Source organism: Hypanus sabinus, chromosome 13 (genome assembly GCF_030144855.1).
Source record: "Hypanus sabinus isolate sHypSab1 chromosome 13, sHypSab1.hap1, whole genome shotgun sequence".
In the NCBI taxonomy this organism is placed as follows: Eukaryota; Metazoa; Chordata; class Chondrichthyes; order Myliobatiformes; family Dasyatidae; genus Hypanus; species Hypanus sabinus.
The window spans coordinates 64938021-64955534 of record NC_082718.1 but is presented as its reverse complement, the minus strand read 5'-3'; the positions used below and the strand labels follow the sequence as shown (position 1 = coordinate 64955534).

The 17514-nt window shown below is 33.9% G+C and overlaps 1 protein-coding gene across 1 annotated transcript in view; it reads right to left on the bottom strand.

Moving 5' to 3' along the window:
• Positions 1–17514, bottom strand: part of LOC132403954 (cilia- and flagella-associated protein 54-like) — a 460583-nt gene that overhangs the window by 352607 nt on the left and 90462 nt on the right. The window contains exon 15 of the mRNA XM_059987831.1: positions 7860–8010. Within this exon, the coding sequence (XP_059843814.1) occupies positions 7860–8010 (151 nt within the window). The remainder of the gene's footprint in view (positions 1–7859; positions 8011–17514) is intronic.

Below are 17514 nucleotides of genomic sequence, written 5' to 3'. Positions count from 1 at the left end.
CAAGCGACTATTTTGGCTCTTGAAGAAGCCGCTCGCAAGAAAGATCGTATAATTGAAACTTTGCAACAAGAGCAAACTTCGACTTCTCAACAGATGGATCGTTATAAATCTAAAATTACTGATCTTGAAAATCGCTCTCGAAGACAAAATCTTCGGTTAATTGGGATTCCGGAAAAATTTGAGAGCGGTGATCTTACCGTTTTCTTTTCTAAATTTCTAATGGATGCCTTTGGTTCAGAAGTACTGGACTCTCTTCCAATAATCGACCGTGCACACCGTGTCTCTCGCTTTCGTTCTGATTCAAATTTGAAACCACGACATGTAATTCTCCGGATCCATTACCCTCATACCAAAGAGCGACTGATTTGGGCGGCCCAGAAAAAGGGTATGATTAGCTTTCAAGAATTTAAATTTCGTATTTTGGAAGATTATAGCCCTGAAGTTTTAAGGGCAAGAATGGCTTTTAGACCGGTTATGTCGAAAATTCACCAGAAAGGCTACAAGCAAGCACTGTTATTTCCAGCACACTTGAGAGTTACTTTTGAAGACGGAACTTTTCGGCTGTTTAAATCTCCAGCGGATGCTCAAAGCTTTTTGGAACAATGACACTCTATCGGGTTGACTAATGTAATAATTAGTCTATAGATTTGGATCTTTTACAGAATGATGGGTTTTTTTGGGTATGGCTTACATGTATTTTTTATATACGGTAAAAGTTTTTTTTTGGTTTATTCTGACTTTATTTTTTTTTAATATTATTAATCTATTAACTTTGAAAATAACTTATTAGGGTTTCTTTTTTTAAGTTTGTATACGCTTTTTTATATTTTTAACATTTAAATATTAAGATTTTTTTTTAAAATAAAATGGCGTTTCTTCTTCCCGACAGACTTTAGTGCTTGGAACGTCATATCCGTTTTGATGTGTTTGAAAGTTTTAAACTCTCATTTAAAATACCAATTTAGTATTATTCATTTATGGGTTTTATCAATTTAATTTTTTTAACCCTTTTGTTTTATATATAGATTGTTTCTAAAGTTATTGGTTCTTTCGTCTGTTTTGATTCTTTTGCTTTAGACATTTCAGCGAGTTGAAAATAGTTCAAGTAGTTAAAAAGAAAAATTCTGTATGTTCAGACCCCTTTAGAATAAGTATAAAAAGATCATTTAAGGGGTGTTTGTAGGTTTCGAGGGTGGAGGGAGGGGGATTTTTCTTTTTCTTTTTTTTCTTTTTGCTTAGTTTTATTTCATGGGCTTATATGAAACTACAAAAAATGGTTGCAGTGCCATGACTTCCGGTTTCTCCTTGAACTCACTTCCTTCTTCTGGGTTCATGAGTTCACTTTTTTTTAAACTTATGTGTTAACTGTAATAAATATTGTCAATATAGATAGGATTATTAATTTTATTTCTTGGAATACTAATGGTTTAAATCATCCGATCAAATGGAAAAAAAAATATTCAAAGTATTCCATAGAATGAATGCCAATGTTATTTTTGTGCAAGAGACTCATGTAAGGAAGGTGGATAGTCAACGCTTTTTTAGGTTTTGGAATGGCCAACAGTATCACTCAAATTTGCAAGCCAAAGTAAGAGGTGTTTCCATTTTTATAGACTCATCAACTTCTTTTATACATCATGAAACAATTTCAGATCCACAAGGTAGATTTTTGCTTATTACTGGTCTATTTTTTAATCAAAAGGTTGTTTTAGTTAATGTTTATGCTCCAAATACTGATTGTCCTGAATTTTTTAAATGCTTATTTACATCCTTTCCTAATCTGAATCAATATAGATTGATAATGGGTGGGGATTTTAACTGTTGTTTAAACCCTTTGATGGATAGATCCAAGCCCACCCAAATTCTTCCGAATAAATCGGCTTCTCTTATTAACTCTTTTATGATTGATTCAGCTATTTGTGAAATTTGGCTTTTTCTACACCCTAATGACAAAGAGTTCTCATACTTTTCCCATGTTTATCATAATTACTCAAGAATTGATCACCATTTACTTACAGATGTTACTGATTGTAAATATGACTCTATTACCATAATCTGATCATGCACCTCTGAAGTTATCTATTAAAATAACGGATTCATATATCAATGCTAAATTTTGGAGGTTTAATCCTATTTTATTGCAGGATTTAGATTTTGTTAACTTTATTAAACAACAAATTGATTTGTTTTTCTCAACAAATTCTACAGCAGAGATCTCTAGTGGAATTTTATGGGATACTTTTAAAGCATATATTCGTGGACAGATTATTTCATACTCTGCTGGAGTTAGGAAATGAACTAATTCTAAAATATTAACATTAGTTGATAAAATCAAAGCAATTGATAAGATTTATTCAACGACCTCTAGTAAAGAACTTTATAAAGAAAGAGTGGAACTTCAAATGGAGCATAGTTTATTATTATTATTGAAAGTCAGTTAATTAAATCAAAAACCCAATTCTATATATATGGAGATAAGTCTGGTAAATTATTGGCTAACCAATTGAAAATTGTTTCGGATAAACGACAGATTACTAGGATTCGTAAACAAGATGGTACTCTGACGATCGACCACAAAGAGATAAATAAAGCCTTACAAGATTTTTATAATTCCTTATATCAATCAGAATTCACTAAGGACTTTTCTATAATAAATGAATTTTTAAGGAAATTGAATATTCCAAAAGTAACTGTTGAGGATAACGTATTTTTAGATACACCTATTACGGAGTCTGAAATAGAAAAGGCTATTTTTTCAATGAATTCTGGTAAAGCTTCTGGTCCAGATGGTTTTTCCGCAGAATTTTTTAAATCTTTTTCCTCTATACTTTCTCCTTGGCTTTGTAAATTTTTTAAAGATGCATTAAGTACAGGCAAATTACCACAAACTTTTTATGAAGCTTCTATTTCTTTAATTCTTAAAAAAGATAAAGACCCTACTGAATGCACATCCTATCGGCCTATATCCTTGTTGAATACGGATTTTAAGATTTTTAGTAAAATTTTGGCTATTAGATTAGAAAATATATTACCTCGAATTATTTCTGAAGATCAGACTGGATTTATTAAAAATCGCTATTCGTCTTTTAACATTAGAAAATTAATTAATATTATTTATACTTCTTCATCTAAAATACCAGAATGTGTCATTTCTTTAGATGCTGAAAAAGCATTTGATAGAGTTGAATGGCCATATTTATTTAATACAATGCAATAATTTAATTTTAGTTCAAAATTTATATCATGGATTAAATTAATATACCATAAACCCTTAGCTTCGGTTTTTACCAATCATCAAAGATCTCCTTTTTTTCAGTTATTTTGTGGTACAAGGCAAGGTTGCCCTTTAAGTTCTTTACTATTTGACATCGCTTCAGAACCTTTGGCTATAGCTATTCGTGAATCACCCAATATTCTGGGTATTACCCATGGGGAGAGGACATATAAAGTATCATTATATGCTGATGATTTGTTATTATATATATCTGACCCTGAAAGATCTATTCCTGCTATTTCATCTTTGCTTGCTCAATTTAGTAACTTTTCTGGTTATAAATTGAATTTTAACAAGAGTGAACTATTTCCATTAAATATACAAGTTCCAATTTATAAACATTTACCATATAAAATTGTTACAGATTATTTTATTTACTTAGGTATTAAAATTACTAAAAAACAAAGATTTATTTAAGGTTAATTTTTTTACCTTTAATTGATCAAATTAAGCAACTTGCTATTAGGTGGTCTCCACTATCTTTGTCATTGCTTGGCAGAGTTAATGCTATTAAGATGATGATACTACCTAAATTTTTATATTTATTTCAAGCATTACCAATTTTTATTCCTAAATCTTTCTTTGATACTATTGACTCCAAAATATCTTCTTACTTGTGGCAAAACAAAAATCCTAGATTGGGCAAAAAATATTTACAGAAGCCTAAGAAGGAGGGCAGCTTGGCTCTACCAAACTTAAGATTTTACTATTGGGCAGTTAACATATGGTATTTAATATTCTGGACACAAGAATGGACTATAGCTGCTTGCCCACAATGGGTAGATTTGGAATGTAAATCTGTGCAAGACTTTTCACTGATTTCAATCTTAGGATCTTCACTTCCTTTTTCTTTATTCAAATTGAATAAACAGATAACTAATCCCATAGTCAGATATACATTACGAATTTGGTTTCAATTTTGTAAATTTTTTGGTTTGAATAAATTTATTTTATCATGTCCTTTAATATCTAACTATTTTTTTCAGCCTTCATCTATGGATCAAGCTTTTCTTTTATGGAAAACAAAAGGTATAACATGTTTTCGTGATCTGTTTCTGGATGATAACATTATGTTCTTTGAACAGCTATCTAATAAATATAATTTACCTAAAACCCATTTTTTTAGATATTTGCAAGTTAGAAATTTTTTGTATAATGAGTTACAGTCTTTTTCGAAAGAATGTCCATTGGACATTACAGAAAGAATTTTAGCCCTTAATCCTTATCAAAAGGGTTTAGTAGCCATCATTTATAAGATGATCATGAATTTACAGCCAAATGTATCAGAAAAAATTAAGAAGGAATGGCAAGAAGAGTTGCATTGTCCTATATCCACTGAGCAATGGGAAAAAATTTTATTATTGGTAAATTTGTCCTCTATTTATGTTAAGCATGCCCTAATACAATTTAAGGTTGTACATAGAGCTCATATGTCTAAGGATAAACTGGCTCAATTTTATTCTTATGTTAATTCAACCTGTGACAGATGTCATTCTGATGTTGCTTCATTGACTCATATGTTCTGGTCTTGTCCTTGTTTACAAAATTATTGGAAAGATATTTTCAGTATTATTTCAAGAGTTTTAAATATCAATTTTCAACCGCATCCTTTTACTGCAATTTTCGGTTTACCAATGATGGATAATAACCGTTTATCCACTTCATCTCAATGAATGATCGCATTTGTTACATTAATGGCTAGAAGATCTATTTTATTGAATTGGAAAGAAATTAATCCTCCAACTGTATTTCAGTGGTTTTCTCAAACTATCTCTTGTTTGAGTTTTAAAAAAATTAGAAGTGTGGTTTTTGATTCTTCAGTTAAATTTGAAGAAACTTGGAGACCATTTATTCAACATTTTCATATGAGTTAAATTGTCTTTTCCTAAACCTTACTTTTATTATCCTTAATTATTTGGATGGAGGTTCGGAGTTATTGGCACTACTGTATGTATTTGACATTTTATATTGGCCCATGTTGGTTAGTTTTTTTTCCTCTTTTTTGGGTTTTTTTTCTCTTTTTTTTGTCTTTTTTACATAAATACTGTGAGTTTGGGAGGCCTTATGTATTGATTATTATATATCTGATTGTCTATTTAAACTATTAATTATGTATTCTCAAATACTTTGTATTCATATTTCATCTATGTTTTTCTTAAAATTAATAAAAAGATTTATAAGAAAAATTAATGGAAGTAATACGATGAGGGGAGATGTACTCAAGGTATCTGTGGGACCAGTGAGCTTGAAGGAAGGTTGGTGGATTAACTGTTTCCTGAGATATATAGAGAAAGAGAGAGACAAAGGAAGAGGAGAGGGGTGTCAAAGCTGGATCTGGTGAACCACTTGGTGCATCTCTGACACCCTTCTTGATGTAACTAACTTAGTGCTAAGGCATCTTAGGAATATCTGCAATTTACTGCTTGTACTCATATCAACAGTAGAGCATGAGCCTGCATTGTTAGCTTATGAGTTACAAAGGTTATCATGAATATATTCATATAAAAAGTAATAATATAAGTGCTTCTCAATGCTCAAAAAATCTGGAAGTCTTGCTAAGCACCTGCATTGTATCCACCATGGCCATCTGGAACTCTCAGTTGCTAGCCATTTTAATTCTTCTCCCCATTCGTACACCAACATGTCTGCTCTTGGCCTCCTCAACTGCCTGAATGATGAATAGCACCTCAGGGTGAGGACAGCATGATAGTGTAGCAGAGAGCACAGCACTTTACATTGCTGGTGATCACCAACCGCGATTCAATTACTAATGCTGTCTGTAAGGAGTTTGTACTTTCTCCCTGTGAGCATGTGGGTTTCCTCCCACATTCCAAAGACATATAGTTAGGGTTAGGGTTAGTGAGTTATGGCACACCACATTGGCACCAGAAGAATGGAAACATTTGCGGCCTGCATCCAGCACAATCCTTGACTTGTGTTGGTTGTTGACCTGAATGCTTCAGTGTTTCAATGTGAAAAACAAAGCTAAACTCTTTCAATATTCTGCCTGGATAGTCTAGAACCCAACAGCATGAACACTGAATTCTCCAATTTTAGGGAACTTGTTCCCAATCTGTCCCTTTCTCTCTCTCTTCCTGATCTGCCACAGATCTTAATACCTCCACCAATCCCTATCACCCAGTTTATTTCCTGTCCTGCAACTACTCCATCTGCCCATTACCCACACAGTCCTCCCATTGGTATCTGTTCTTCCCACTTCTCATTTTATTCCATGATACACCTTCTATTCCTATCAGAGTCCATCATCTGCAACCTTTTGTTGTCTCCACCTATCGTCTTCGAGCTTTTGTACTACTTCTTCTTCCTCCTCCATCTGCCAAACACCTGGATCTCTTTCCAGTTATTATTCCATTCCTTCCTTTCTCCTCTTTACACTGGCCATCTCCCCTCTACTCTTTCAGTCCACATGAAAGGTCTTGACTCATAACATCAACTCTCTTTTTCCCTCCATAGATTCTGCCTGACCTGCTTCCTTCAGCAATTTGGTTTTTTTTTGCTCCAGATTTCAGCATCTGCATTCTCTTGTGTCTCTAAGTAACAAACTGATTTTCCCCTACAAAGAGAATATTGATAAAAGCTCACAGTTACACAGTGAAAAGAACTCCAGTTGCCCCACAAAATGGTTCTATTCTGCAGTGGTCTCTTTATGGAAAAGGAGGAACAGGCACAAGGTAAGCAGCAACTTCTCTTTACAATTCAGGTTTTCAGTTTTTTTTGCAGTTGGTCTTTTGCATATTGGTTGTTTGTCAGCCTGACTGTATATAGTTTCTTTGTAAAGTCTACGGTAATTATTTTTTCTTGTTATGGCCTACATGTACTTTGGTAACCTATACGTGCTCTGGAAATAAATTTACTTTGAACTTTGATGACCAAGGCAGCAAACTATGGTCCTTGTTACAAGGGCCGTATCATCACACTGAATTTTGGCTTTGCATTAGTTATTTCTGGATGTCCTTTTTAAGAAATCAGAGTAACCTAAATTACAATTTATTTTCCAAAAATCTCTTAATAACAATATTGCTCATTATTGTTTAATAAATATCCCTAAAACAAACCACCTGCTATTTTCAGACAGCTAATGTGAAACCTAACTCTGCCATGGACGGTCCCAAGTCCAGCTACGGGAGGGCATGGGGCTAACAACCCCATCCTGTAAAAACCCAGTGCTACAGAAACGCCAACAGAAGCTCCTAAGGTATCATCCCTTGGACAAGAAAGATCTTCAAAGATGGACTACACCTGGGGACAATTTGAAAGACTGGCACAGGGCAGAGGACTCTGGCAAACTGCTGCCAGCGACCTATGGTCCAGTAGTGGTGATCAGTTTAAGTAAGCAAGCAATGTGAAACCTGCCTGAGCTTCTTATAGAAGAATTTCAAAACCAATTTGAGGCTAGAAAGCATATACTGATCTCAAGTTGTAAAAAAAACCAACTAAAACTGTCTCCTTTTTTCTTTCATATTAGAATGTATTGAACTGTAAAAGTATATCACAATATTCATTATTCCATGAGCAATAAGTCTCACTCTTTCATCTGTTTGCATCTCCTGATAACATACAATACCTGACTTTTTCTTGGATTTCATACTTGAATCGGCCAGGTTTTCCAACACTCCTGCTGAGTACAGTACAATATCCACCATCAACACAGGGTCAATGTGCCCTATGTTGCACCAGTGAGCTACTTCATGAAGAATGTACAGGATATGGATCCACTGAAAACAAAAGTAGAATGCTCGTCAAATGATCACCTTAGTAATACAAAACACAGATAACATGCACTAAAGTATTTTGTCTCTCTCCCCTCCCCCCACCTTTTAAATCTACTCCTCATCTTTTTTTCTCCAGTCTTGCTGAGGGGTCTCAGCTCGAAATGTCGACAGTACTCTTTTCCATAGATGCTGCCTGGCCTGCTGAGTTCCTCCAGCATGTTGTGGGTGTTGATAAATATTTTGAGAGGGGTGGAGTTTCAAGATGGCGACGTAAGCATCTGCCTTTTAGGCGCTCTTTATTTTTTTAACTATAATCACCCTTTAATTAGACCTTTTCGAACTTAATCATATGAGTTGCTACCTTTGATTGACCCTTTTTTCCTAAAATAATAGTTGATCTAATCTTGTCAAACCTAAAATGGCTACAAGTAAGAAATCGGCTAAGGATCCTGTATCCATCGACGCAATTTCTGGTCTTTTGGACATTAAACTGGATGTTAAATTTGCGGGTATGGAAAGTAAATTGGACAATAAACTGGATGCTAAATTTGCGGCTCTGGAAGGCAGACTAGAAGGTAAATTGGACAGTAAACTGTTAAGTTTGGAAAGGAGGATTACTTCGAAAATATCCGATCTTGAAGGAGTTGTTAAATCGCTTGAAACTAAGTTTCAGTCGCAGGCGTTAGAGGTTCAACAGCATGGAAATAAGATCACGACTCTTGAACAATCAATTTGTGAAAAAGCACGTACAATTGAAGTGTTAGAGAAGAAGATAGAGTCGACTGCTAAAACTTTAGATCAGTACAAGTTTAAAATTACTGATCTTGAAAATCGTTCTCGCAGACAGAATTTGCGCATCATCGGAATTCCCGAAAAAGTTGAGTCCGGTGATTTAACTGAATTTTTCTCTAAATTACTGTGGGAAATTTTCGGTGGTGAAGGTTTGAAAAATGAACCTGTTATTGACCGCGCTCATAGAGTTGCGAGGTTTTCGTCTGTGTCTGATAAACCACGAGCGGTGATTGTTCGCCTTCATTATCCTCGTGAGAAAGAGCTTCTAATTCGATTAGCTCGTAAAAAAGGTATGATCTCCTACAGAAATTATTCATTTCGAATAGTTGAAGACTACTCGTATGAAGTAATGAAAGCCAGGATCGCTTTTAAACCAGTGATGGCAGAGATTCATTCGATTGGATTTAAACAAGCTTTAATGTATCCAGCGAAGCTTAGAATGGTGCTGCCCGACAACAGTCTACACTTTTTTAACACTCCTGAAGAAGCGAAGAAATTTGTTGAAGAATATCGATCCTCTAGTGCAACTTGAACTATGAGTTACATTGAAGATTTTTTTTTGGAGAGAGGATGTCATTTCATTTTAAGTTTTAACCCTGGAAGTTGGGTTATAACTTTTTATTTTGAACTATGGGTCTGGGTCTTTTTTTTTACTACTATTATTATTGCTTATAGATGCTGTTTTAATTTTTATAATATCCTTTTTTTATACACGTTTGTATTTTGTAATAATGAATTATTTTTTTTTCAAAATGTCGTTTCTTCTTCCCATAAGTCTTTACTTTTTATAAGCGTTTATTTGCTTGCCTGTATTTAGAAATGGAACAAAGGTTTTGAATTCTTTTTCTTTAGTTTTTTTTTATATATGTTGTAGTGTCTATTAAATCTTTTTTTTTAAAAAAAATTCTATTTTGATAACTTTTTTACTATATTTTCTTATTAGATTGCTGAATTTATATTCATATTTTGTAATATGGCTTTCTCAAAATGTCGTTTCTTCTTCCCATAAGTCTTGGCTTGTGAAACGTCATCTTTGTATCTGAATATGGAATTTCTTTTTTAAAGGTGTATCACATTTTTAAACTTTAATGTGCATTTTTTTTTATTAATGATTTTTCTGGTTTTACTATTTTAGTTTTTTTTTGATTTGTCTGATATGGGTGTGTATGTGTATGTGTATATATATATATATATGTAGGTATATATATATATATATTTTTTTTTTGCAACTCTATATTTTAATTGGGGTGTTATATAGTTTTTTCTTAAAAAATTTTCTTATGGAGCTGCCATCTTGAAATGGGGGTAATATTAGTATTAGTTTATGCGCCTGCCGCTTGGCTTTCTTTCAAAGGGTGGGGGGAGGGGGGAGGGATCTTTTTTCATGCTTTTGCTTTTTATTTTTTTGCTTTTAGTTTATGGGCTGACTTTAAATTGTTAATATTGTTGAGGTGTCAGGATCTCCGGTTGCTCCTGAATCAATTTTCCTTCTTCCTAAATTGTGGGTTATGTGTCTTTTTAACCTTTTATGATACACACAATTAATATTGGTATGATGGATAAATCTATTAACTTTATCTCGTGGAATACTAATGGTTTAAATCATCCGATTAAACGTAAAAAAATATTTAAAGTATTCCATAGATTGAACGCTAATATTATTTTTGCACAGGAGACCCACATTAGGAGGGAGGATAATCAACGTTTTTTTAGGTTCTGGAAAGGGCAACAATTTCACTCAAATTGTACCGCTAAAATTAGGGGTGTGTCTATTTTTATAGACGCCTCAATTTCGTTTACACATTATGAAATTATTTCTGATCCACAGGGTAGATTTTTGTTGATAACTGGTTCACTTTTTAATCGGAAAGTTGTTTTAGTTAATATTTATGCTCCAAACTTTGATTGTCCTGAATTTTTTAAACGTTTATTTACTTCTCTTCCTAATTTGAATGAATATATGTTGATTATGGGTGGAGACTTTAATTGTTGTTTGAATCCTTCGATGGATAGATCTAAACCTATTCGAACTCTTCCGAATAGATCAGCTTTACTTATTAATTCTTTTATGGTTGATTCTGGAATTACTGAAATATGGCGGTTTTTGAACCCTAAAGATAAAGAATTTTCATTTTTTTCACATGTACATCATAGTTATTCTAGAATTGATTACTTTCTTATTGATCATCGTTTATTAACAGATGTTATTGATTGTAAATACGATTCTATTGCTATTTCGGATCATGCGCCTTTGAAGTTATCTATCAAGATTTCGGATTCTTCTATCAATACTAGATCTTGGAGACTTAATGCTACTTTACTTCAAGATCCAGAATTTATTACCTTCATAAAACAACAAATTGACTTATTTTTTTCAACAAACTATAATGAAGAGATTGATAAAGGAATACTTTGGGACTCTTTCAAGGCTTTTATTCGTGGACAAATTATTTCATATTCCGCTGGTAAAAGAAAACAAAGATATTCAGATATAGCTTTATTGGTGGATAAAATTAAAGAAATTGATAAGATTTATTCCGTTACTCCTACCAAAGAACTTTATAAGAAGAGAGTTGAGCTTCAAATGGAACATAGTTTATTATTATCTTCTTCAATTGAGAATCAATTAATTAAGACTAGGGCTCAATTTTATATTCATAGTGATCGAACTGGTAAATTGTTAGCTAATCAATTAAAAGCTATTTCGACTAAGCGACAAATTATTAAAATTCGTAAACAAGACGGTAATTTAACTACTGATTATAAAGAAATCAATAACACTTTTCAAGATTTTTATAAATCTTTATATCAATCAGAATTTGACGGTGACCGGTTTACGATGGATAATTTTTTTAATAATTTGAATATTCCTAAACTGATAGATGAAGATTGTAGCTTGCTTGATGCTCCTATTTCTATGGATGAAATAAGAGAGGCTATCTCATCAATGAATTCAGGGAAAGCTCCTGGTCCTGATGGTTTTATTGTAGAATTTTTTAAAACTTTTTCTTTATTGCTTTCTCCTTGGCTATGTGAAATCTTTAATGATGCGTTTGTTAAGAAGAGACTACCTCAATCGTTTTATGAAGCTACTATCTCTTTAATTCTTAAAAAAGATAAAGATCCTACCTTATGTGCATCTTATCGCCCTATATCATTATTAAATGTAGACTCTAAGATTCTTACAAAAATTTTAGCCATTAGATTAGAAAAGGTATTACCACAGATTATTTCAGAAGATCAAACTGGTTTTATTAGGAATCGATATTCCTTTTTTAATATTAGAAAATTGATTAACATAATTTATATTTCATCACCTACAACCCCAGAATGTGTTATCTCATTAGATGCTGAAAAAGCCTTTGATAGAGTTGAATGGACATATTTATTTAATGCATTGAGAAACTTTAATTTTAGTCCTAATTTTATATCATGGATTAAATTAATATATTATAAACCTGTTGCTTCTGTTCTTACAAATAATTATAGATCCTCTTTTTTTCAATTATCTCGTGGTACGAGACAAGGTTGTCCTTTAAGTCCTTTATTATTTAATATTGCATTAGAACCTTTAGCTATTGCTATTCGTGAGTCTCCTAATATTTTTGGTATTACCCGTAATGAGAAGTTATACAAATTATCGCTTTATGCTGATGATTTGTTGTTATATATTTCTAATCCTAGTAGGTCTATTCCTGCTATTTTATCCTTGTTGGCTCAATTTGGTAGTTTTTCTGGTTATAAGTTAAACTTAGATAAGAGTGAGTTATTCCCTTTAAACGCGCAAACTTTATTGAGTGATAGGATGCCATTTAAAGTTGTTACTGATAACTTTATCTATTTAGGTATAAAAATCACCAAGAAATATAAAGATTTATTTGGACTGAATTTTTTACCTATGCTTCATCAAATTCAGCAACTTACTACTAGATGGTCTCCCTTATTTTTATCATTAGTTGGTCGGATTAATGCTATTAAAATGATGATTTTACCGAAATTTTTATATTTATTCCAAGCTTTACCAATTTTTATTCCTAAATCTTTTTTTGATAATATTGATTCAAAAATTTCCTCATTTGTTTGGCAAAATAAAAATCCTAGGTTAAGCAAAAGGCAATTACAAAAGTCTAAAAAAGATGGTGGTCTAGCTTTACCTAACTTTAGATTTTATTATTGGGCGAATAATATTCGTAACCTAATGTACTGGAAACTAGATTTGGATTCACCTGTGTGCCCACAGTGGGTAAATTTGGAATGTAGTGAGGTTAAGGGATATTCTATATTTTCCGTTCTTGGTTCTTTTCTTCCTATTGATTTAGCCAAATTCAATAAACAGATATCTAACCCTGTTGTTAAACATACACTACGAATTTGGTTTCAATTTCGCAAATTCTTTAATCTGAAAAACTTTGCTCTGGACAGCCCTATTTTATGTAATTTTTTTTTTTAAACCTTCATTGACAGATCAAGCTTTTAGTATATGGAAAAGGAAAGGTATAAAATGTTTTCGTGATCTTTTTTTTGAAGGTACTTTGATGTCTTTTGATCAACTATCTAACAAATTTGAATTACCTAAATCTAATTTTTTTAGATACTTACAAATTAGAAATTTCTTACATAAAATTCTTCCATCTTTTCCTAACTCAACTCCATCGGATTTTTCAGATTTGATTTTTACTTTTAATCCTTGTCAGAAGGGATTAGTAGCTTTTATTTATAACATGATTATGAAGATACAGCCAGAAATATCGGATAGAATTAGACAAGAATGGGAAAAAGAACTTCGATGTAATATATCAACAGATAAATGGGAAAAAATTTTACAAATGGTTAATTCCTCCTCTATTTGTGCTAAACATGCTTTAATACAATTTAAAATTGTACATAGAGCTTATATGTCTAAAGATAAACTTGCCCGATTTTATTCGCATATTAATCCTCAATGTGACAGATGTCACTTAGAAGTGGCTTCATTGACTCACATGTTTTGGACATGTCCCACTTTACATAACTATTGGAAGGACATTTTTGATGTCATTTCCTCAGTATGGAATATCGATTTACAACCCCATTTTATTACTGCAATTTTCGGTATACCAAATGAAGATGGCAATCAGCTTTCCCCTTCAATCAGACGAATGATTGCCTTTGTAACATTAATTGCCAGAAGGTCTATATTACAAAACTGGAAAGAAGTAAATCCTCCTACTACATTTCAGTGGTTCTCCCAAACTATTTCTTATCTGAGTTTGGAAAAAATCAGAAGCACTATCTTTGATTCTTCAATTAAATTTGAAGAAACCTGGGGACCATTTATTCGACACTTTCATATGAATTAATTTGGCTTATTTCAGATCCTTTTCTCTACTTATACTTGTTCAGGTATGGAGTTCTGGAGTTCTTTTCTTGACACCTTTATATATTTATAAAGTGCTATTATTGCCCATGTTAGTTTTAGTTTAGTATTTTTTTTTCATTATATATTTTTTCTCATATATAATTTCAATTTTTTTTTTCTTTTTTCGACGATTATTTTTGTTTTTCATATATATTTATATAGACTTGATTGATTTATGTACCTTTTGTTGATGGATGTTTTAATAGGATATTATTATCCTATTACTAATGTAATCTCAAGTTTATTGAATCTGTAATCTATTCATTATTTTGTGTTGTTTTTTTTTTATATATGAAATTTAATAAAAAGATTGAAAAAGAAAGAAAGATAAATATTTTTTTTCTTATTTTTGTCATGCATTACTGTTAGTATTCTCAAAAAAGTAGCTAATACACCCATGGGAAAAGAATCTCAAGGTTAACTCATAGACGATGAATTCCAGATGTTATGAAGGGCTACAACACATATTCGTAACAACATTCATCTCATTATCCAATATACAAGGGGTGATTGATATGTTCATGGCCTAAGGTCAAAGGAGTCAATTTTAGAAAACCTAGCAGATTTATTTTTCAACGTAGTCCCCTCCTACATTTACACACTTAGTCCAGCGGTCATGGAGCATACAGATCTTGGACCTCCAGAAAGTGTCCACAGATGGGTGATTCATAAGTTCGTGGCCCAAGGTAGATGGAGATGAGTTATACAGCTCTTGTTATATGCACATGCAGGTCAACTCTGAGTGATTATGCAGAAAGTTTGAAGTTAATAACTCATCTCCTTCTACCTTAGGCTATGAACATCAATCACCTCAAAGAGTTATTAACTTACAAACTTGGGATAAACTTGGGATAAGTTTGGCTTCTGCGGAAAAAGAGGATACCAGACGTTCAACAAAATGAAAAGGACATTAATGAGTAGAGCTGAAATATGCATGATGTTTGGACTGAATACTTATGGTGGCTTGCTTAAAAAACATATGAGCCAATTAACTTAAGAGCAGGGGTGGGCAACATTTAATAATATGATGATCACACACAAAATGCTGAAGGAATTCAGCAGATTAGGCAACATCTATGGAGAGAAATAAACAGTCAACATTTTGTGCTAAGACCTTTCATCAGTATGAGAAGGAAAGGGCAAAGAAGCCAGAAAAATGTGGGGGAAGGAAAGAAGTACAAGCTGGCAGGTGATAAGTGAAAACAGGTGATGGAGAAAGTGGGTAGATGGGGAAGGGAGATGAAATGAGAAGCTGGGAGGTAATAGGTGGAAGAGGAAGAAATCTAAAAAACCTACAGCACAATACATGCCCTTCAGCCCACAATGCTATCCAGGAGTCTCTTAAAATCCACCTCCACTACCTCATTCCACACACTCACCAGTCTCTGCGTAAAAAACTTACCCCTGACATCTCCTCTGTACCTACTTCCAAGCACCTTAAAACTTTGCTCTCTCATGTTAGCCATTTCAGCCCTGGGAGAAAGCCTATGACTATCCACATGATCAATGCCTCTCATCATCTTATACACCTCTATCAGGTCACCTCTCCAAGGAGAAAAGGCCAAGATCATTCAACCTATTCTCATAAGGCGTGTTCCCAAATCCATGTATTATCCTTGTAAATCTCCTCTGCACCCTTTCTATAGTTTCCACATCCTTCCTGTAGTGAGATGGCCAGAACTGAGCACTGTACTCTAAGTGGTGCACTAACCAGGGTCCTATATAGCTGTAATATTACCTTTTGGCTCAAACTCAATCCCATGGTTGATGAATGCCAATGCACCATATGCCTTCTTAACCATAGAGTCAACCTGCACAGCAGCTTTGAGTATCCTATGGACTCAGACTCCAAGATCCTTCTGATCCTCCACACTGCCAAGAGTCTTACCATTTATGCTATATTCGGCCATCATATTTGACCTACCAACATGAACCACCTCACACTTATCTGGGTCGAACTCCATCTGCCACTTCTCTGCCCAGTTTTACATCCTATCGATGTCCCACTGTAACCTCTGACAGCCCTCCACACTATTCACTACACCCCCAACCTTTGTGTTATCAGCAAATTTACTAACCCAACCCTCCACTTCCTCATCCAGGTCATTTATAAAAATCACAAAGTGTAGGGGTCCCAGAACAGATCCCTGAGGCATACCACTGGTCACCGACCTCCATGCAGAATATGACCTGTCTACAGCCAATCTTTGCTTTCTGTGGGCAAGCCAATTCTGGATCCACAAAGCGAAGTCCCCTTGGATCCCATGCTTCCTTACTTTCTCAATAAGCCTTGCATGGGTTACCTTATCATCATCTTATACACCTCTATCAGATTACCTCTCATCCTCTGCCACTCCAAGGAGAAAAATTTGAGTTCACTCAACCTATTCTCATAAGGCATGTTCCCCAATCCATTGGTGTAAAGAGTGGTAAAGGGTTGAAGAAGGAGGAATCTGATAGAAAAGGACAGTGGACCATGGAAGAAAGGGAAGGAGGAGGGGCACCACAGGGAAGAAATGGGCAGATGAGGAGAAGAGAAGGGGTAAGATAGAAGGCAGAAAGAGGAAGAACTGTCTTGGGCCCTGAATGGTGGTGAGGGAGGAAGTGCAAGGGTAAGTGTAGTAGAGATGCATAAAGCAAACAGAAGTGAACATAATCATAATAATGTTTCACCCTATCAATAGCACAGCAAATATGATAAAGTACATTTTTGGAGAGAAAAACCAAGTTAAAGTTTCAGGCCATTGCTAGCATTCCAGCATGTTTGTTGTCATTGTATATTGAATCCCTCAACAATGCCACATTCCAAGACACCTGGACCAAGTTCTTATGTTTACCAACCTCCAATCCTGAGTCTTCCGCTTTGATGGAATCATTCAAAACCTTTTTTTTGTCACTTTTTCTGTTCCATTATTACCACCTTCTTTACCTTTCATCATGACTCAGAACCACAGAGATAAATTCAGATGAGAGAGACAGCCTGTGGTATGTCGAATTACCGGGTGAATGAGTAGTCTTTGGGGTACTGCAAGTCTGTGTCTTTATTGATGCTTTGCTGCATGCTTGATTGCTCGGTGGGGGGTGCTGATGCTTTTTTGCTGGTGGGGGAGGGGGATCATTGCTTTGCTGCTACTTATGCGTGGGTGGGGGGAGCTGGGAGGAGGGGCTTTGGGTTTCTAACATTTAGCTGTTATTCATTCTTTGCATCACTCTTCTGTTTACATGGATGGTTGCAAAGAAAAAGAACTTCAAGACAAATATTGTATACATTTCTCTGACATTAAATGTACCTTTGAAACCTTTGATTCCTCTGTTAT